The sequence below is a fragment of the Rutilus rutilus genome (genome assembly GCF_951802725.1).
Source record: "Rutilus rutilus genome assembly, chromosome: 14".
Classification (NCBI taxonomy): Eukaryota; Metazoa; Chordata; class Actinopteri; order Cypriniformes; family Leuciscidae; genus Rutilus; species Rutilus rutilus.
In genome coordinates this window covers 6,336,404-6,359,647 of record NC_140219.1, presented here as the reverse complement: position 1 = coordinate 6,359,647, position 23,244 = coordinate 6,336,404, and the positions used below count along the sequence as shown (strand labels likewise).

The 23,244-nt window shown below is 39.8% G+C and overlaps 2 protein-coding genes across 4 annotated transcripts; one reads left to right on the top strand and one right to left on the bottom strand.

The window, feature by feature from the left end:
- The first annotated feature begins 262 nt into the window (after positions 1-262).
- loxl3a (lysyl oxidase-like 3a) lies at positions 263-19,644 on the top strand. Of its 3 annotated transcripts, XM_084430390.1 has the most exons (15): positions 381-483; positions 1,493-1,824; positions 1,951-2,114; positions 3,571-3,788; positions 9,112-9,304; positions 9,460-9,640; positions 9,793-9,947; positions 10,384-10,554; positions 11,568-11,723; positions 12,749-12,908; positions 13,026-13,269; positions 17,217-17,332; positions 18,163-18,299; positions 18,787-18,898; positions 19,077-19,644. In XM_084430390.1, exons 2-15 carry the CDS (start codon positions 1,530-1,532, stop codon positions 19,148-19,150), a joined length of 2,376 nt encoding a protein of 791 aa, XP_084286516.1. In that variant the 5' UTR covers positions 381-483; positions 1,493-1,529; the 3' UTR covers positions 19,151-19,644. The 3 variants fall into 3 exon arrangements, with proteins under 3 accessions (XP_084286514.1, XP_084286516.1, XP_084286515.1); XM_084430388.1 differs by lacking the exon at positions 11,568-11,723 and having other exon boundaries at positions 263-483; XM_084430389.1 differs by lacking the exon at positions 10,384-10,554.
- A 343-nt stretch (positions 19,645-19,987) lies between these two features.
- tubb4b (tubulin, beta 4B class IVb) lies at positions 19,988-22,996 on the bottom strand. The gene is made up of 4 exons (XM_084430392.1): positions 22,782-22,996; positions 21,614-21,722; positions 21,398-21,508; positions 19,988-21,210 (listed from the first exon to the last, which is right to left on the bottom strand). Exons 1-4 carry the CDS (start codon positions 22,836-22,838, stop codon positions 20,150-20,152), a joined length of 1,338 nt encoding a protein of 445 aa, XP_084286518.1. The 5' UTR covers positions 22,839-22,996; the 3' UTR covers positions 19,988-20,149.
- Between the last annotated feature and the right edge of the window lie 248 nt (positions 22,997-23,244).

Here is a 23,244-nt window from a genome sequence, read left to right as displayed (position 1 = left end):
ATGCACGAATAATTATATATAAAATGCATGTGAAATAGAATATCATTAAAAGGAGAGAGTAGAGAAAATGCTTCGTCATCCCTCCTCCTGCTACTGCTTGCACACATGCATCCTCAGAGAGTCTTTTCCTGATTATGAAAAAAAAAAAAACCTTCTGCCAGAAATGGGGAGAAAGTGACGGGATGACGGGACATTTCCATTCACTGACTCTGACTCTGAGAGAGACCTCTACATAAGACCTGCCTCCTCTTAATAAACCTGTGAAACGGGCAGATACGGCAGTTCCAGTTCAACCTCTGCATCCCGCCAGCTCTCTTTCTGTCTCTCTCTCTCTCTCTCTCTGCAGACAGCAACAGCGTCCTGTGATTAACCCAGATGCTTTAAACATCCAGTGACTGATCAAACTGTGATAAGATCTGACCTGAGCCCACAACCACTTGACTTAGCAGAAAACCTGTGCAAGTTTCTGTCTCCTGGATTCAGGTAAGTGGAGCATAGACACTACAATATTATTGTATTTAAATGCATTTTTTGTTTATTTGTATTGGCAGGTATTGACATCTATTCTATGAAGAAACTTTAATATCCATAGAATCTTTTCATTGCACAAAAGTTTCTTTATAATGGAAAACCTCGGATTCTTACAATATTCTTCACACAAAGCCGAATGACTTTATAAATGAGTGCTGTGATCTTAAACACGACTCTGTAATTGAATAATTAAAGTTAAGACGATATTCAGCTATGTTGAGGAATATTTGCTAGTGTATCCAACTGGTGTTCAGATGTAATTCATGTAAATCCAACAAAGTTTGGAAATAGCAAACTATGCTCTGTCATTCATGTGCACATGTGCAGTTAACTATTGCGTATTTTAATTTTATAAGCATGCAGTCTTAGTTAAGTTACTCTAATAAAGTAATAAAATCCCATATCAACATTGACAAGTTGAACAATACACGGACAGACATGAAACTGCTTTTTAAATTCTTTCAAATAAATAATATAAAATTGCATAAATTATTCTTGATCTGACATAAGTATTTAAAGGGAGAAGATTAGGCTATACATTTTATCATTAGATGTCAAATTTTGACAAAATAGTTTTATATATAATTGTTCAGTACAGTACTTAATGCAATTACGTAAGTGCAATTGAATTACTGAAAAATTAGGAGTAATTCCTTACTTTTTCAAGGGAATGGAAAATAAAAGTAATTCAATTACAGTAATTAATTTCTTAGTAATGAATTACACCCAACACTGTTTTATAAGTAAAAATAACATTATAACTTTAAACACGAGTGATATTTGGAGAATTCTCAACCTGATGATATTTTATACATTTAATAGTAGGCTATTTCAGCCCTGCCCTGCCCTGTCATGGAAACAGGGAACATTGAAGCTTTAAGTGAGTTTTTCTTTATTTTAGGATCATTTCATGCACACCTTGCAAATTAATGTATATACTGTATTTCACTCTCTCTTTTAGTTTCTCTTACTCTCTTCATCTCTCACATGCTCAAGCCATGCTGAGAGGTGAATTATGGGATTCGGTGATTGCTATGGTGCTATGGGCCGCCTGGCTGCCCTCCTGTGTCAGCCAGACCCCCTCTCCATCTCATGATGGAAAAATGAAGTTTCGTCTGGCCGGATACCCTCGCAAACACAATGAAGGGAGAGTGGAAGTGTTTTACAGTGGAGAGTGGGGAACTATCTGCGATGATGACTTCACCTTGGCCAACGCTCATGTTCTATGTCATCATCTAGGGTTTGTGGAGGCACTAAGCTGGTCGCACAGTGCCAAGTATGGACCGGGCAATGGTGAGATAAAAATAAACCTTATTAGCAAAATGACATTTCTATTGTAGTTTGTCGCGTTCGTGCTTAGTTATAACCAGATTCTGAAACTCCTGTTGTAACCTCACCTAGACACCCATGTCCCTGCAGGTAAAATCTGGCTTGATAATGTCATGTGTGGAGGAACGGAAAACAGCATAGAGAAATGTGTGTCCCGAGGCTGGGGGAACAGCGACTGCACGCACCAAGAGGACGCAGGGGTTGTCTGTAAAGACGAGAGACTTACGGGCTTTGCAGAATCCAACATCATTGAGGTAAAAGATCACTTCCATCAAATGCCATGCCACTGATGCTGGCAAACAGAGAAAAATAGCAATTACGCCATTACATAGAGAGCTGCATGTTGCCAACCATGAGGCCCCCTCACTTGTTTGGAGACTGCTTTTATCTCTTCACTTTTTCATCTCTCTCTCCATTTGACATTTGACTTTTCCCGCATGTTCTCTCTCTCCTTCATCCACATAATGAGTGTCCACAGCCAGAGTCACTCTGCTCCGACTCAAAGCATTTGCTCAGTTGTAAATTCATCTCTGATGATCTGCCTGGAACCACACCAGAGAAAGAGAGACAGATGTAGAGATACAAGAGCTTGGAGAATTAGCGACTGAAAAACAGGAGAGAAGAAAAGAGAAGGAAGAGTTGAGGGCACGCAGAAGTGCCGTTGCTCAGTACATGTGCCAGGTTTCTCCGTGTTCTTGTCCGGAAGGCTGAAAGAACACTGAGAACACGAGTGGGTGTCAGACGGACCTCTGGAAACCTCTGCTGTTTGTGCTTCACTACACACAATCAGATGTGTCTGAGTTTACTGGAATGTTGCAAATGACTGATTTCACATTCAGAATGTACATATGTTTTCCAAAACACAGAATGACAAGAAGAATGTTCTTCCCAAAGAACATCCCAAAGTAATTATAATGTGCTCACTATTTGTTTCATAGAAATGCAAGCTTGTTTGAAAATGAATGTGATTTGAAATGTCAGTTATCAAATATAGTGTAGACTTATGACATAACTACACACATTGGGTTTTTGAGTTTTATGCATAGAAATAATGATTTTTATACTGTATAAATTTGACTAAACCTAACCCTTAAAACATTATGTGTTTTCAAAAACAAACAAAAAATCAGTAAGTATGATTTATGAACTTTTCCTAATGGGGACTGAAATTTTGGCCGAAACTCTGTTAAACTTCCACAATGCATTGCAACTGGTATAGATGTGGTTTGCTGCTACTTTGCCGTGCAGTTTAGCCTTAGGTTAAGAATGAGACCCAAGTTCCAAATTCAGATTTCAGTTGATTGTCTCATGGCAAGGTGCTCAGCAGACTTTGTGGACTGTGCTGGCCAGACATTTGGAAGTGCTTGTGTAAATGGTGGAGAGAGTTTGTGTTCTAGCCAATGCTCAGCGAAGGTGTGGTTTGGCCGCTTACCACAGTGATCCAAACCCCTCATGTGAGATGACTCGTGTCCAGCATGAGCCAAACAGACGGACTCGTTTCCTAAAAACCCTGCATGAAATTTAATTTGGAGATTGTAGCTGACTAGTTAAACAAATATAAGGCTTATATCTATCAGAAAGACGTACTGGACTTATCTTCACCACAGACATGCACATACTTGAAAAAACACCGTATAAAACTGGTCTTGAAACCAGTATTTACCCTATATCACATTTACCTCTCCTGATGTAGAGTTGCATTTGTTTTAGATGCAGGTGGATAAAAACCGTATGGAGAAGATTCGTCTGCGTCCGCTCTCAGGTGCCCATGCCGGCCGTATGCCTGTGACGGAGGGAGTGATAGAGGTGAAGTTTAAGGACGGATGGGGTCACATCTGCAACACTGGCTGGACCACCAAGAACTCTCGAGTGGTGTGTGGCATGATGGGATTCCCTTCCCAGAGAACTACGGCCAAGAAGCCAAGCAGGTAATTGGCATTTATCAAGGATACAAGGATCAAACTAATTATGTTTGTCCAAAAAAACTGTATTTATCAAATGTTCGATTGATAACTTAAGGTGCTCAATATGATTAGTACAAAATGTCTTCTTTTAGTGAATAAACAGCTATTGTCTATCAAATGGCGAACTTACCTGAAATTATTTTGAGATGGTATTTCACACACACATCTTACGCACAGAAATTTCAAATTAGAAATCACCAATGAAATCTTACAAAAACTGTCTCATAAATGTAGTTTCTTATGCTCGAATAGTGTTCAAAAAGCGTTTTTTTTTTTGTTGCCATTTTGCATTGCACTTTCTCCAATTCATAAGTAAAATGAGTGCACTTTGTTTGTATATCTAAAGTCTTTGGTTTTAATGATTTTTAGTGGACGTATGATGTCAGTTCTCCTCAAGCTCACACAGGTGTAACCACAGGTGTCACTTTAATGAACATGATCAACTAATGTTTGACAACTACTAAGTGGCACAACACTCGATGGCTGTGTCTGAAGTCGCATGCTCTCTTGAGTAGGTACTTATTTTGAATAAGCAATTTTAGCGCAACCGCTAAAAAAGTGAATTAGTTAACTCCACATCAGCAACATAAATTAATCAACTAACCATTCAGAAACTTTCTGTTGCATTCTACATGTTGTCACTTCTTCTTGAGTCTCTCCATCATTGTCCGACTCCAGTTTAAACATAAAAGACAGAACAGTTTCTGACATTTTAGTGCTTGTCTGCGTGAGGTAATCAGAGCTGCTTAACACACAAGCTCTTGAAGCTCCGCCCTCTGTGCCGGGAGCAGCAGCTCATTTGCATTTAAAGGGACACACACGAAACGACGCGTTTTTGCTTAGCCTCAAAAAGGGACAATTTTAACATGCTGTAAACAATGATCTGTGGTGTATTTTGAGCTTAAACTTCACATACACACTTTGGGGACATCAGAGACTTATTTTACATCTTGTAAAAAGTGGCATTATACCACCCCTTTAATGTGTGAATTATGAATGTACTCAAGATTCCAAACATACTACATTCGACATGCTGTCATTATCATGTGACCTACCAGCGTCAGTTGCGTCATTTCACCTCCATTCATAAATCCTCTCCCGTGGCCTCATGGGATAGTAAAGTGTCCGTCGTATGCACACTTCAGAATCTCGTCAGAAGTAGTAGGTCACCCAGGTACTTTTTGCCTACTCTTTTATGAGTAGGCCTACTGTGAATTCGCACACTTTTTTGTCACATATTGTTTTTCGCCTACTAGCTATGTAGTATAGGGAAGTATGCGATATCGGATGCAGCCTTCTTAAAATATTCATTTTGAATGGTGTATCTGTTTTCTCATCACTTTCTCAAAAAAATTAGCTTATTCTTTATAAATTAAATACCACTTATTTTTTGATACACTTATTATACATATACCGCTAGATATTTTGTTATATAATGTGGTGGTCCAAGTAGTTTCTGAGGCAATTTCAGGTATTTTATAGCTGTAAACAAAATAAATATGTATTTTACAACCAGTTGAAGGAACTTTGTGATCAAAACAGCATTTTAAAAGCAAGATGGTCGGTTTCAAATTCCTCGAAGCTGACTGTCTAATTTGTGGCTTGCTGCCTTCCTCTAAATGATCACTTGTCTGTGTGATCTAGACTATTTTGGATTCTTATGGAAATTTATTGTGCATTTTTATGTTTATGTTATTTGAAACCTATTTTTAGTGTTTGTGTTTCAGTCAGAGCATCTAGACATTCAAAAGATTGAATGTTCATTGTTTCAAATGCATTTGGATGTCTGCTTGTAATTTTTTACTGCAAAGCCACATAGGCTAAATAGTTTCCATTATTCCCTCAAATACTCAAGATGAAGAGCTCATAATATACACCATTAAATATATACCTGGTTACTGCACGTGTTCAGGCACTTTTAAAAAGATGGAAAATGTCTCTATTTCATGATCTTTGGCCAATGAATCATTATAGATCATCATACACTTCCCATGCTGCGGCCAAAAAGACTTTTGCAAGAATCCACTTATGCAAGTCAGGATATGTTGTTATGAAACCTGGCAGCGAATGTGAGCACATACACACGAATCTTGATGGATATATGAGCTGTCAGAGAAACATCCCAGTGTTTCGTGAGGTCATGGGGGATGCAGCAGTTATGCATTGTCACATGAAGTAATGACGAATGCTTACAAAATCCTGCAAAATGAAATCAATTCCATATGTTACCACTGGGCTGCCAGCCAACGTGTTTTTAACTGTGAGGGATGAGGACGTTTTATCGTTGTGCCAGTGGAAATTTCATACTGAGCTGCGGCGTTATTTGTCTCTCTGATTCATTCTGATTTAATATTATAGCGATAGGTAAATGTTATGGTAATTTGATGTGGTCCTGCACTGTTTGTACTGCAAACCAGGGCCGTATCCACCATTGAGAGGGACAAGTCCCCACCCTCCCAATAATTATGAATGTCCAAATTGTCTACCCAATGTTTGATATTGATCCTGCTGTTTGTTGTTAGGATAACAAAAAGTTGTAAAAGTTACAAATACAAAATGATCGAAATGACCAATTAAATCAAAGAAGGCGGGCTTTATGTTTACAGAAGCCAAAAATTAATTCCAGCGCGACACTTCAGTTTTTAAAGAGGACCTATTTTGCCCCTTTTTGCAAGATGTAATATAGATCTCAGGTGTCCCCAGAATGTGTTTGTGAAGTTTCAGCTCAACATACCCCACAGATCATTTTTGAGTGGAAGGAAAAACATGCTGTTTTTGTGTATGTCTCTTTAAATGCAAATGAGCTGCTGCTCTCCACCCCGCTTACAAGAAGAGGGCGGAGCCTTTACAGTGCATGGTTACTTTGCTAAAAACTAAAACATGTTTTGGTTTTGATTATCATCTCTATCGTCGTCACGCTCACGTGACATTGCAGTTCTTCATCATCATGAAAGTTTATTATCTGCATGTGTTTTAAAGCGCTATCAGTCTAAACGTATGATGGTTTTCTGAGTGCACATATCAGAAGCACGCGTGCACAGAAATCTGGATGTCAGATGGTGCGTCCTGTGAGTTTTAAACTAAGTTCTCTTTCACGTCTTATTGAGTATTAAACTAAGTTCTCTCTATTGCGCTTAAACTGTCAAATACACACAAGGCTATATCAAAAACTCCATGTCCATGTTCATGGTTCAATAAAATGAAGTTCCTAAACGCAAGTTAGGGAGGAGTGAGCCCATCTAATCTTTCAATCAACAGCCTGAGTATATAAGCAGCCGCTTACCTCTCTCTTGCATCAGCTGTTCCAGTATCCCTCCACCTCCCCAAACTTAAAAAGTTTAACCTAATATCTTAAAGATTTTATGGGCAAACAAACTCGTTAAACTGGATTTGGGTTCTCAAAGCTTGTCTCCAGTTGACCTCGTTACATGCACAAATTCACTTTTATTGATAATTTTATTGAATTTTTATTGAATTTTATTTTCTTAAATCTATTTATTAATCAAGACAAGGTTCTTGCTGCAAACAACACCATTGCAACCCCACAGAATACCCTAGTAACTGCAGATAACGTGCTAAATACATTCTGAACACCTTAGAAACCACATAGCAACGCTCTGGCAACCACACACAGCAGCTTGTGGCGGCAGGTTTTTGATGTTGCCATAATGAAGGTTCGATGTGATTTCATTGCTTTGTTTTGCTGTGCTTTTATGGCTGCTCTCCTCCATCTGTGTTGAAACAGTCATCCACGTCTGAACACAGACACTTACTCCGATTCACAGCAGATGGTGAAATGTAAGCAGTCTGTGACTGGACAGAAAAACAAGCCAGCATAGGAGAATTCACGTGTGCATTGCGAGAATATGGCTATCATTTCAACCAATGCACTCTCTGTGTGTGTATTAAACTGAATGAGTGACTTATACCTCCTAAGACATGAGCTCAAGTCCTCAGCATGCTGAAGTTGAGCTCCAAAAACACTCTCCCACTGGCTGTTCATCAGTCTGACTGATGAAATATCTTCTCTTGACAGAAGGCCAGTTAATTTACACTTAATGTTGCTTAATATTAAAGTCTACAAGCTGACTAAACACAAATAATCTTGGGTGGATGAAAAAGCTGCCATTTATTCTTTCCACTGCTTTTAAATGATCATGAGCTCTGACATAATTTACTGATAGGGAAATGGGTAAAATACTGTACTTCTCTTCATCTTTGTAATTATGACATTGACATCAGGTTCGTGCCAGAAGTGCTTGGCTAGATACACTTCAGAAATAGCTCACTCTGCACATTTACAAGACTGTGGATGATATCCTACACTACTCAGATGTCTGTCTGTATGAATGTCTGCGCTTCCCAGAAATTGAATAAAAATGCTTGTTTTTATAACTTAAAAAATTGGATTTGGACACTAAAGTCACACCTAAAAATGTCAGAATCATTGTGCAAAAATGTATTCTTTTTCATTTGTTTGCAATTTAAATTAATTGTTTGCATATGCCATAAGACACTTGGTTTTATATTTTGATATCTAATGCAACGACATTCAGACATTTTTAAGCATCCAAATGCTTTTTTGGGGCCTCTGTACATATATCTTATTCTCTAGTATTTTCTGTCATTTAATTGCATACATAAGTTTGTGCTGGAAAGTCACACAAGAGGAAAGTATCTTCTCTCTCACTACAGTAATAATATTACTCCTTACCAGACCTCTCCTGGTCATGTCATCACCTGTGTGAGAGTCTGGAACGTGTCATAAATCAGGTGAACCACTGTAAAATCTTGCCTTTCATAAAGCAAATACTGCAGTGTGAACTACTCATGCTAGACGGGTGAATCTCTCTCGAAAGCTGTCAAGAACATGCCTGGGTCAAATTTCACCTCAAAGTTAGGAGAAAGTAATAAGATAATATATTTTGAGGGAATATATATATATATATACACTATAGATGTACACTCTATAAATACATTTGAATGTCCTTCAGTGGAAAAGCAACATCAGTACGCAGTATTTGCTCACAGTGGACTGGACACTATTTATCAGCAAGCTGATAGAATGTAAGAAATCAGTCATGCTTTCCATTCGGGTTTACTTGTCTGAGCACTGCAAGGTTCAGAATTCAAAGACATCTTCTGGTGTATTATAAGCCTACTGTATGTGGTACATAATAAATTGTTGTTATTTTGCTCATACAGCAGTTATTATTCTTTCAGCAGACAGAATATTATTGTTTTGGGATACAATGTTTGTCATTTGATCATTTGCGTTTCTGTTTAGTCACCAGCGTGTGTACAAGATCCACTCAGTGGCCTGCACTGGAAATGAGGCTCATCTTTCAGCATGCACGATGGAGTTCAGTAAAGCAAACTCTAGCGCCCCCTGTCCCAATGGAGGAGCTGCTGTAGTCAACTGTGTGCCCGGGCCACTGTTCACACAGGCCAGAGCACGTAGAGTCAAGCTCAATCCAATGGTGATTAGATCAAGCTCATTAAGTTTAACGTAATTCATTTTCAATGGACTGATTTGATATTAACATTAATCACGATTTCTGGAGGTAATATCAACAGGATTTAAAGAACACCTGTATTATGGCTTCCATTGATCATGCTCGTTCTCATTCTCCAGGCTCAGGTGCGTCTGAAGGGCGGTGCAAAGGCAGGCGAGGGCCGTGTGGAGGTCCTGAAGGGGAGTGAGTGGGGTACCGTGTGTGACGACCGCTGGAACCTGCAGTCCGCCAGCGTGGTGTGTAGAGATCTGGGCTTCGGCACCGCTAAAGAGGCTCTGACTGGAGCACGGATGGGCCAAGGTGGGCAACACTAGATGATAGATAGATAGATAGATAGATAGATAGATAGATAGATAGATAGATAGATAGATAGATAGATAGATAGATAGATAGATAGATAGATAGATAGATAGATATCCCATTCAAAGCCTGTTATGATCTCTTGTCCACAGGCATGGGTCCCATCTACATGAATGAGGTTCAGTGTCGTGGTGATGAGAAGAGCCTGTGGGACTGTCCTCATAAGAGCATCACTGCTGAAGACTGCAAACACATGGAGGACGCCTCCGTCATCTGCAACATTCCCTACATGGGCTTTGAGAAAATGGTCAGACACATACATGATGATTCTACTGTTATTTTATTTCTGCACTATGAAGTGTATAGAGAAAAAAATTGTTTTTGAACTAACGCTTAACATTTAATATAAACATATTTGATGTCTCAGACTTCAAAATCTTTGATGCCCTCATCAAAGTGTCTTCATTTACGACTAACGCTTATATGTTTTTGTATTGTGTTAAAAAATGTCTTAGCTCAGCTATGAACACTAACAATGCTGTTCAGGGCTGATCCAAACTAAAGCATTGCACCACCAAATTCTGTAAAATCAGCACACTTTTATTCAAATAGGTGATGCAATGTGCAGTATAAACACGTTCTCACAGCCCTAAAGCAGCACTGCTTATCAAGTTTAAATGATTAAAGTCAAGGTTCTTAAGTCTTTTAATTCTTTCTCATGCTTGCTTTGTAACCTGTGGCAGATCCGCCTGACAGGGGGTCGGACGCGGTTGGAGGGGAGGGTGGAGCTGCTGCTCTCTACAGGCAGTGAGATAAGGGACTGGGGTTTGATCTGTGGGGACGGATGGACATCTCGGGAGGCCATGGTAGTGTGCAGACAGCTGGGGTTGGGACATGCCAGCAGTGGCCTGAGAGTAAGATAACCACTGTATAACATACAACACAGGCACAGACATGGAGTTGATGAGTAGTTTAAGTGAATATAGCATGAAGGTTAGGGGGATGCACAGAAACGGTGTGATCGTAAGGTGTGTTTACCTGTACAACAAAACTCGAATAACCTTCAAAAAAATCAGCTTAGTATGAAAAAAACTCCAATGCAAGAAAACTAATGTCATTGCTGTTATTGAAATGGCGGTGCAAAATTAAAAATATAATACAAATATAATGCAATGTTTGCTGCAGGTCTATGGAGCCCATGGTGAAGGGAAAAATATGGGAGGAAATAAATGTTTTGCGTTCCCAGAGAAACTTTGCATTTGCCCGCAAAGAACACAAAAGTTTTGTGAGCGAACGCAAAGTTTCTTGGGGGAATGCAGAGGTTTTGCTTGGAAATGCATTAACATTATTTTTCATCACCCTGTCCCACTGGGGGCTCAGTACAGGTCTGGTCGAAATCTGATATTTTTTTAAGCTGTGGTGACGGTATGTCGGTATGTTTTTGCAGAGTTTTAAACCTGCAGTGCATTAAAAATAAGTAAACCCAGGCAACTTTGCACTTTTTCCACATTTTCTGAAAATCTGGGATGTCTCACAAAAATATGGCCACTCATAATGCCGAACGGGTTCGCCTCCCCTGAATTACACTGCAAAAAAGAAAGAAAGAAAATCTCATATTTTTTTGCAGTGTAAGTGCATTCATTTTCAAGAGGTTTCAACTGATTACCATAACAATACATGTTCAAGACAGTGTGAACAGAGCATAATGCTAACACCTCTTAACCCTGCAATACATGAACTTATTAGCAAAACGCACCACGCTCTTTTGCCTCTGGGACTGATCACAATAATCCACTAAGTCAAATCATTGCTAGCAGATATAGAACTTTGTAATTCAAGCATTAGCATCGCCGGCAATTTTTTAGCTTCTTCGCTTTATTTAGCCTAGTTTGCATGCTAAGCCCTTGCAGTGGGGGTCTGTCTGCAGATCCGTATGGCGGGGGGAAGGACGGATCACGAGGGTCGCGTGGAGGTTCAGGTCAAGTCCAGGTGGGGAACTATATGCAGTGACAAATGGACCACAAGAGAAGCCATGGTGGCGTGCAGACAGTTAGGCCTCAGATACTGCCTGCATGCTATCACTGTGAGTAAGCAAGGCGCTATGGGACTGGCTGATCAAGCATCGCAGCTTGATTGGTTTTGAAATCCCATATTAACATGACATGTGAGCTATTCATGTGTGAAGTATGCACTACCCTTAGTCTGGGGTCAGTATTTTCTTTAAAATAGTCCAGATCAGGTTACTGAAGTGTGTTCAGTATGCTTGAAACATTAAAGTTATATTTAAAGGGATACTTCACCGATTAGCATTAAGCTTTGTATCAGTAGAAACCCAGTAGTGTTTTCGAATGGCCGTGCTTCCCTCCCTCATGTCCCCCTGAGATGAGAGATTTCTGTATTGTGTGTCTTGAAACCAACCTCATCAGAGGCTTCTTTGTCCAGAGGCGAGAGACTGGTAGGAGGAGCTTGTTTTCAACCCTCCCATAGGAGGTGCGATCTCACGATAAAACGGCGTCTTTTCAGTTTCGAGTCGACTAGTAGCCTAGTTGTATAATTTCTTCCGATACTGCCCTCTGTAACCGGTAGGCGTGGCTTGGGAGTGACGTCGTAGGGCAGCGAAGCAAGTGCATTCTGGGAGCTGTTGTCTTTCATCCACATGAGCCAAAAATAAATTCAGTCTAGAACAGGCACCAACTTCTAAAATAATTTCACATTTCTACTACATAAATGACCCAATTTAAATACAACTTCATCTTTCCAGTGGTGAAATATCCCTTTAAATAATTTATTAATATAAAGTTTTTTCCAACAGTAAATAATTTTCTCAACTTTTTTTTTTATTTTTTGAAGATTAATTAGACTGAAAGATGAAACATTGTGGCTCAAACTAAGGCAACCAGCAACACCAACACCAAAACTCAACCAATGGCTATATGTTAGTTTGACCAATGAAAGTATTTGCCATTATTTTTGCTATATGGTTTGATTCAGATTTAGTTAATGTCTGATGCTGACATTACCATGCTTTGTATTGTGTTTCTTGTTTTATCCATGTTCAGCAATTTGCCATATTCATTCATCTACTGACGAGCTCTCCCCTGTGTTAAGGAAACGTGGTACTGGGACAGCAGTAACGTGACGGAGATGGTTCTGAGCGGAGTGAAGTGTAAGGGAGATGAGATGACTCTGACCGACTGTCAGCACCATCCTGTCATCAGCTGCAAAAGAGCGGGAGCGCAGTTCTCCGCTGGCGTCATTTGCTCAGACAGTGAGTGATATGCAAGTCCGTAAAGAAAAGTTTGTTTGTGTGTGTTTCAAAAGAAGGGTTATTCCATCATATTTTTGTTTTAAAACAATACATTTCACTTTCTCACACAATCCCTAGCGGCTTCGGACCTGGTGCTGAACGCTCCATTGGTGGAGCAGAGCGTTTACATCGAGGACCGACCCTTGCACATGCTGTACTGTGCAGCAGAGGAAAACTGCCTCGCCAAATCAGCTGCTCAAGCCAACTGGCCATACGGCCACCGTCGCCTGCTGCGCTTCTCCTCCCAGATACACAACATCGGCAAGGCTGACTTCAGACCACGGCTCGGCCGCCACTCGTGGGTGTGGCACGAATGCCATAGGTAAACAGAGGAGCTCTTGTTGTTGCTAAATTTCAAATCTCGTACCTGGCCCGCAGGCTATATGTTCTCTCTTTAAGGTGGAGCATTTGTTTAAGACCCAAAAACAAGTATGCAAATGCTTATAGCAATGCAAGCTCAATTTCATTACAAAATAGAGCTCTGCAGTGACGTATTTTTGTTGGCCAACATGGAAGTTAGCAAAAACCACGTTCCCTCTGATTTTTCCATTGGCTTTTGGGTCATTGCAGAAAATAAACCAACTAAAGTTAATGATTCTTACACGTTTTATTCATCATGATCTTCACAAATGAACACAGCTTTTATGAATTTTTTAAAAACCCTAAATACAATCGCCAGAAGTAAAAAGCTAAAGTAGGCAATTAGTGAACTACACCACGGTCGCATGATTTCAATGACACCACAATCAGCTCTTTCAAAAACATTTTCCCTGAAAGTTTGAGTTAGAATAGTTTGCAAAAGTGCAATTATTAACACAATACGGCTGTGAAAGTAGACTAGTTATTAGATGAAATTACATTTAATGTCCCAACAACCTCTGTAGTCCCATTTAATCACTTTTCAGCAACTACCTTTAAAAGCTTAAATGGATAGTTCACCCAAAAATGAAAATTCTGTCATCGTTTACTCACCCTCAAGTTGTTCCAAACCTGTATGAGTTTCTTTGTTCTGCTGAACACAAAGGAAGATATTTGGAAGAATGTTTGTAATCAAACAGATCTCGGTCCCCATTGACTTCCATAGTAGGAAAAAATATATACTATGGAAGTCAATGGGGACCGAGATCTGTTTGGTTACAAACATTCTTCCAAATATCTTCCTTTGTGTTCAGCAGAACAAAGAAACTCATACAGGTTTGGAACAACTTGAGGGTGAGTAAATGATGACAGAATTTTCATTTTTGGGTGAACTATCCCTTTAAAAATCACAAGGGGGGTATTACTGATGAATTTTATGTCGTAGAATGAAAACATCTTTAGCTTGTTAAGTTTCAGGCATTTAACCAAAAACCAATTCAAACACACACACTGACTTCAGGATGATGGAATCAGGAGTGCTAAATTGCGAACTCGTTTCTGGGTTTTGGCCTACAAAAAGTAACACTCAACAATATTAGTTCAATAACTAGCTTGAAATAAAAAAGAACAATACTTTTACAGCATTTATTAATCTTAGATCCTTACTTAATGAACACTATTAAATATGTTCATTGCTAGTTCATGATGCTAATGCACTGACTATTGTCATTGAATTCTTAGCATTCCCACTCGGGTCACAACGATAGGCATTATCCATAAAACTGTCTTCTTTTACAGTCAGCTTGGTCTTTCCGGTCAGCTACTATCGTGACAACAGTTTGAAGACACTCTTGCCAATCAAGTTAATTAAACTTAGTTAAATTGTCAACATCCAATGAAATGCCTTAGACATTTAAAGATTCATTCTACCACCCCCTTGAGTACTGAGTTTTTTGGAGTACTGAGTTCAAGAATGCATGATAAGTAAACTTATGTTGCAATGCACTGGCCAAGCATTCGTGTCTGCATTTGTGTATTTGCATGACAGCACCACTTGAACTTAGAGTGAATTATGCATGAATAGATTATATAGGTTGGCTTGCTTGGTTTGAACAGAGATCTATCAACTGTGTTTTTCTTTTAAGCGTCTGGCAGCTTTGCCGAATCTCCTTTTGCTCCAGCCTGATCCAGCTGCATCCCCAAAGACCCATATGGCTTTACTAACACTGAGCGCTAGTGGTCATGTCGGCTGAACAACATTCCAAAAGTCATAATCTGATATAAATTTCTTCCTACAAACCAGAGCAGAGGCTTTCAGACCCTGGACAACCTACAGGGTGAATGAAAGTTCAAGCTGGCAGTCTCTGCTTTAAATGAACACGTGTGCCGACATGATCCAGGGCTGGTTATATCAGTCTCACAGTGGTTTCTGTTCGTCATGCTATAACCTTCAACTACACTGAGCTGAAGTGTAATGCATTGGCTTAGTGCTTAAATATTAATATTTTGCATTACAACTGCATGGTTACAGTTTTTCCTCCTTCATGTTTAAACAACTATATCTGTAAAAGTTCTTAATTCTGTGCTTTCTGCATTGAAGTCTATGAATTGAAAACTCATATATATGAAAATATTCACTCTTATTGAGAAGCATTGGGGACCAAATAGCCGTGTGACAAACCAGTTACAATATTTGCATGAAATGAACATTGCAATATTAAATGATATTTTCCTCCGGTGGTGGATGTGCCACCTACTGGCCAAAGTTCATAAAACATGGTCAAAAACATGGCCAGATGTCATGCTTGCTCCATATGCTATTTATTGGGGGCCTGCAGAATAGTTATTTATGGTCTGTCATATGGCTCTCCAACATTTGGAACAGGTTTCTAAATGACCCTGTCACTGCTACTTATTGTTATTTTAACCCCTCCACCCGGGTCCTACTCGCCCCGCTCTGCGCGGGCCTCGAACCCGGGTCTCCGGCGCTCTAACAAGGAGGCTAAAGACTGCAGACTCTAGCATCTGTCGCTAGATGGCCTATTGAGATCAGAGGAGTGAGGTTTACTCGCACAGCGACTACTAGCTGGCCTCCGTTACACTATAATTAGTTGATTGGTCCAACCATAAGAAAGATAAAACCATGGAAAATAAACTATAACAATAATTGAAATGCCAGATATACATTTATACACTTTTATTGTTTTTTTTTTTGTTCTGGTAAACTGTGCCATCCTTAAAGGATAGTTCACCCCAAAATGAAAACTGTCACCATTTACTCTCCTTGATGTTATTCTGTGAGACAAAATGAGATATTTTGTAAATAAACACTTTCATAATTTTTACACTTACCAAATTCAGTGGGTTTAATTGATTTTTGAACCAAATGAACCTGTTCACTAAAAAGAACTGGCTCAAAAATACTGCTCAAGATCTACTTCTTTGGTTTGAATACCAAAAAACATAACAGAAATTTGATTTTTGTGTTGACTATCCCTTTAAAGTAGCCTCTCAGTGGTGTAGATCACTGCGAAGTCTGAATGCAATGGTGTAGAAGCTGTAGAGCCTTTTGACGTACTCTCACACCATGCATTTTTTCAGGTGATTTATGAATAAGAGCAGCTTTGAATAGTCTCATTAACTCTTTGGGGTGGTCTGTGTTTACACTGCAAGCTTCCCAGCAGACATCAGGTTTCCCAGTGTATGTGTCCGACACAATGATGATGAGGAAACCTGTTGTGTGCTCTTGCTGAAAGGATTGGGACTGGAGCCAGTGTCTGAGACACTGCGACTTCACTTCTCTCCTACAGGCCTACAGCACTGAATCTGCTCTCCAAGCCCTTTTAAATCTTTGCTTTTTTCCTTGAAAATGACAGATTTGTAGGATGCAGTATAGTATACAGGATTCGGGATAGCTTAAATTCTGTTATCGTTCGTTTGTTTATACTTTTATTGCCCCCCTTAGGGGAAACTAGTTTTGCAACAGAAGGTAACACAGACATACAGATAATACATAATACACTAACAATATTTGTTTTGTTCCTCCACCTGGCACTCTAAAACGACGACCAGAAGGCAACAGTTGAAATTTTGTATATAACGGATGATCTAAATTTCTTAAAATTTTCTATGATAAATGTCAATAGGCTGGATTTGACTTATTCCTATGACTTTTCCTGCCACCTTAACAAGGCTAATATTTGTTATTGTAAGATTGCCAAACCAAGCTGTGATACAAAAAGAAAACACTGATTCAATTAAAGACTTTAAATGAGTTTGTACTGTAGCACAACACATACACGGGTACTTTGATATGGTTTTTTAAATGATTTTAGCCGGTTATTTTTGAATGATGGTTTTTGGATGGTTTAACCCTGTTAAACTTCAGAAGACCGTGTTTATGACCTCCAGGCACTATCATAGTATGGATATCTTCACCTATTATGACCTGCTGTCTCTAAACGGGACCAAAGTGGCAGACGGACATAAAGCGAGCTTCTGTCTGGAGGACACCGAGTGCCATGAAGGTAAGACAAAGGTCAAAGGTCAGATGCTGGACTTTTCCGTACGATTAACACCAAACTTTTAATCTTTTCTCAACCCGTTTAAAACATTTTGTGTTGTTATTTTTTTTGTGTGTGACAGAAATAATCAATTTAGTTTTCATAAATTAGGTTTCAGGAGGTTTTGAGTTACGGGATGTTTTTATGCTACAATAAACTCCTTTATTTCCAAAGATCGGGGAACATTTTATTTCAGTGCTATAAATGATTTGTTTCATAGTAACCGTCATGCCATGGTTGTTGTTTATCCACTAGGGGTCTCTAGACTACTGGGTATAGTGAGTCTACTATTGAAATCTGTTTATGGATCAGTACCGATACATTACAGTGACCAATACTTTAAATCTGCTCTGTCACTTTTAGGCTATACATCTGGGGTGGTATACATACTTTAGATTTAAAGCAATTAATATTAAAGACACTAAACCAGCCAAAGATAGCTTGTCTCATTTAGAAGAATAATTTATTCTTATTTTATTTGAGCAACATGTTTTTACAATGCCATGTCATGCGGCAGGACAACGATCAAAGACGCATGTAGCATGTTTACATAGAAAAACAATAGAAACGCAGCCCAGTGGAAAGCAAAAACGTGACATCTATAGTGAAATAATAAAAAAAGCAAGGTTAAAAAAAGTTAACTTATTTTAATGATGTCTAGTGCATGTTTGCATTAAAAAAACCAACAAAAAAGCAGCACAGTGGAATACAAAAACGGGTTTAATAGTAGGCTGGTTTAAGGTGTTCTTCGGCTTGTCTCCAGAAATACACTGGTGCCACTTCCCTTGTTGCAGGTGTGTCAAAGCGCTATGAATGCGCTAACTTTGGTGAGCAGGGGATCACAGTGGGCTGCTGGGACTTGTACAGACATGATATCGACTGCCAGTGGATTGACATCACGGATGTTAAACCAGGAAACTACATTTTACAGGTATTCACTAGTGGTTATAGTCACAGGAAGAGAAACCACCTGGGTAATTTGTTAAAAATGTGTTTCCATCAGCTAGATAGCACACTAACAGCAAAGAGCAGTTACATGAGCAGACTTTGGTCCCGTAGGACCCCATTGTCTGGGCTTTTCAGCACGTCAATAGTTGTCAAAGCGCTGTTGCAGTTCTGCCCTCTAGTGGTGGAGTTTAGTCAGATCTCGTGCAGTTCAACATGATGTCCAGGAATGCGAGGGTTAGAAGAGTAATAGGATTTGGTTTGATTAATGATGTAATGAACCTTAATTACACAGAGGGAGGGTGGAGGAAGGATTTTACTGGAAAAGACCCACCCGGATTAGGATTAACTAACAAAAAGCCCAGAACACAGTCTTTTATTTTAAAGATCTTGCTGTCACTACTTACTTAGCTGGATATGCTGTTAGCTTGATTACAATTATGCAAACATTTATTTTTTCTTCTCTTTGTCAGGTCGTTATAAACCCCAACTTTGAGGTAGCTGAGAGTGACTTCACCAACAACGCGATGCGGTGCAACTGCAAATACGATGGCAACCGTGTCTGGTTGCATAAATGTCATCTTGGTGAGATGTGCTGTTGTTCACTGGGTCCTTCAGAGCTGCCCGATTCTATTAAACATGATTCGAGGGGAATAAAATGCCATGCTTGCTTTTAAATCAGCACTAAATGAAGCTTAATTATATTTTTATTACCTCTTTTTTTGTTTTAAATGTAAACGTAATTTGTATTATGTGTTTCTAGGTGATTCATTCAGTGAGGAGGCTGAGAAAGAATTTGAGCATTATCCTGGGCAGCTCAACAACAAGATCTCATAATTTTTTTTCTTTTTTTTTTTTTGGTGAACAAACCCAGTGACCTGCAATAACCACGTGGCTCTGGACAAAGAGAAACTTTTATCACTTAACGTTACTATTTATTCTCATTTGAATCCATTGTTACTGTGGTCTAATCACATGTTGTCGTGCTGATGTTAGATTAGGTGATCAGAAATGATCGTGTAGCCAAAGGCCTGAGACAGAACAGAGCTGTGATTGTGGCCTGGACCTTTGCCAATGCAAATGGTTGAACAGTGGCTATACACTTCCTCTCAGAGCAGACGTCAGCATTCACGTGATGCACCGGGTTTCATTTAGTGAATTTATAACATGCATCAGGAAATTATAAACACTGATTGCTGATGGAATGCTTCTCATACTTCAGTCAGTGTGTGCATTTATTTTTGAACCCATGCAGGATTTGTGTCCATATATCTGTATATTTCTGAAATGTCCTAAAACATTAAAATCTGCACTTTAAACACCTTGATGCCATTTGAATGATCTTCTCTGCTCACATTCAGATCTAATCTGGAAAATATGGCTATGGACTAGGAATTTAAGACTGAATTCAGAACCACTAAAACACTAGCAGTTTTCTACAACCACTTCTGAGTGGTCACAAGTTTATCAGGGTAGTTAAATGGGCATTTTCCGTTAAACTACTAGCAAAAACTTAATCTAGTGGTTCACATGTATAAGAACTGCAAAGATGGTAAAGACCTGACCATTTCAGAGCTCAATTAAACAACTTTAATAGAATTTAATACCCTTCCACATCTCTTTAAACCTGAAAGACCTCCCCTTGTCAAGTATAGAGAAACACTAGTAAACCAGTTAGGTTCTTGTATTTGTTTTATTAACATTTACATGAAGAGGAACAACTGAAGGTTTTAAGTGACAGGAAATGCAGTAAGAAAAAATATAAAAGGGTGACAAGTTTAGAAAAAAGGGAAAACAAAAAACAAAACATGGACCACACAAACAACAGTAGTCAACTTAAGCCAGCTCCTCTTCACCCTCCTCCTCAAACTCGCCTTCCTCCTCAGCGGTGGCATCCTGGTACTGCTGGTACTCGGACACCAGGTCGTTCATGTTGCTCTCAGCCTCTGTGAACTCCATCTCGTCCATGCCCTCTCCCGTGTACCAATGCAGGAAAGCCTTGCGCCTGAACATGGCCGTGAACTGCTCAGAGATTCTCTTGAAAAGCTCCTGGATGGCAGTGCTGTTGCCGATGAAGGTGGCGGCCATTTTGAGACCACGAGGTGGAATGTCGCAGACGGCGGTCTTAACGTTGTTGGGGATCCATTCTACGAAGTAGCTGCTGTTCTTGTTCTGAACGTTGAGCATCTGCTCGTCCACCTCCTTCATGGACATGCGGCCACGGAAGACAGCGGCCACAGTCAGGTAGCGGCCGTGACGCGGGTCGCAGGCGGCCATCATGTTTTTGGCGTCGAACATCTGCTGGGTGAGTTCGGGAACGGTCAGGGCACGGTACTGCTGGCTGCCTCTGCTTGTCAGAGGAGCGAAGCCTGGCATGAAGAAATGCAGACGGGGGAAGGGCACCATGTTCACTGCCAGTTTACGGAGATCTGCGTTCAACTGACCGGGGAACCTCAAGCAGGTAGTGACACCGCTCATGGTGGCAGAAACTAGGTGGTTGAGGTCACCATATGTAGGTGTTGTGAGTTTGAGAGTACGGAAGCAGATGTCATAAAGGGCTTCGTTGTCGATGCAGTAGGTCTCGTCTGTGTTTTCCACCAGCTGATGGACAGACAGTGTGGCATTGTAGGGCTCTACCACGGTGTCTGATACTTTAGGAGAGGGCACCACGCTGAAGGTGTTCATGATACGGTCTGGGTACTCCTCACGGATTTTGCTAATGAGGAGGGTTCCCATACCAGACCCTGTACCTCCACCCAAGGAGTGAGTGAGCTGGAAGCCCTGCAGACAGTCACAGCTCTCCGCCTCTTTCCGAACCACGTCCAAAACGGAGTCAACCAGCTCAGCTCCTTCGGTATAGTGGCCCTTAGCCCAGTTGTTTCCAGCACCACTCTGGCCTATCAGGTGACAAATGGTTAGGAGTTTAGTTACTTCAACACAAAAGGAAACTAGATACATATCAGGTGACAATTTGCCATTCAAATTTTGTTCAGAGCAAGTGCAGGATAATTTTTTTCTAAGTCAGATGTCCCAACTAAACCATTGCTCTTGGGTGCATTTTTTTTTTTTTTTAATAATATTTACCAAAAACAAAGTTGTCTGGTCTGAAGATCTGACCAAATGGACCAGACCTCACGGAGTCCATTGTACCAGGCTCCAAATCCACGAGTACGGCACGTGGAACATACTTTCCACCTATAAAAACAAAAAGTACAGACTTTTACGACAAATGCTTGGACAAAATGCAATAGAAAACATCATTGTCAAGTAAAAATAAAATAGGCATCAATTTCTGCTCACCTGATGCTTCATTGTAATAAACATTAATTCTGTCCAGCTGAAGGTCACTGTCGCCATGGTAACTGCCTGTTGGGTCAATTCCATGCTCGTCACTAATGACTTCCCAGAACTGAAATAAGATGGATTCAAAGGTACAAAATTATTATTATTTTACCCATTCAATTTAGTTAGACTAAAGACTTTAGACCATGACCAAAACGCATTGATATGGAATTGGTTTATAAAAGGCAAATAGAAGCGATTAAAACTAGGTTAATCCAATATTGAATAGCCAGAGCTTTCCGTTACATGGGCTCCACACTTTTAAAATGGAGTTTGCCAAGTCACCGGAGCCATTTTACACCACCCGGGAGCTTAAAGTAACAGCGGCGTAGTACCACAGCACTTAAGGTCTCGAATTTTAAACTTTGGATATTGCACAATAAGATGAAATTATTCAGATTCGGTCTTTGTATGAGGCCAGGGGGTATTTTCAACATGATATTAGCGTTCCCGCACTTTTCCATGAGCTAGATTCAACCGGCCACATTACGACACGTGATTCGTCTAAGCGAATCGACTCGTTCGAACGGTTTGTTCAAATCTATTCGCCTGCGTCGCGTCACGACTCTCCCCAAATTCGGTTGACAACTGTAGTAGATGAGCAAAATCTCGAAAGATTCGGCTCTACCAAATCAACAAAGAACCGACTCGCTTGCGCATCGGACATTACGCCGGTCAGGCGCGGCCAACACCCTAAAACTAACGCATTGTTTCACCATTAGTTCATTCAAATCGTGCGGATTTCATACAATAAACGTCCTTACTTTTTTCTTTTTTTTTTTGGAAGTCATTTTTCGTCGATTCTTAGTTGAGGGCTCAAAAATAAGATTAAAAAAAAAAAAACTTGTTGCCTGTTCGGATTAATCCAAAGCCATATTTAAAACAAAATAGCTGTTAGAAGATAAGATTAAACAATAATAATAATAATAATAATAAATACTAATAATAAACAGAACACAAGTCAGCCAAATGAAAATACTAAATATGTAACGTTAACAATAACAATCGATTAAACTAACAATGTAACGTTATGACCCTAAAAGCCGCGAAGATTAGCTTTCCTTCAGAAGGTAACGTTACTTTATTATAGATTTCAATAAATAATACATATTCGTTCACTTCTTACCTTAGCACCAATCTGGTTGCCGCACTGTCCAGCCTGTAAATGCACAATCTCCCTCATTCTTGCGTATTTGTTTGCTTAACAACCCAAAATATGACCGAAACAAAAATCTTCTAACTCAAACCCCTCGACAATGAGGTCGTAAAATGAGATGTGCTCCTACTTATTCAGTCTGGAGAAATCACCAACATTTCCATCATTCTCATAGGTTGCTGTGCGCCCTCTCCAGCATTCTCATTGGCTCCTGTGTGTGCTCATTGTTATGATTGGTTTATCCAGACGGATGCGTCATTATAGGCAGGCTGAATTACCATTGGCTAGAAGAACGGTTATAACGGCTTTCGACATTCAAAACGCTTATCTAAAAAAAATTTATAAAAAAAAAAAAAGCGAGTTAGGGCTGCACTGCAGGTATATTTTCCAAAACTTATTTGCTTAAAGAGGACAAATAAAACATAATCGAAGC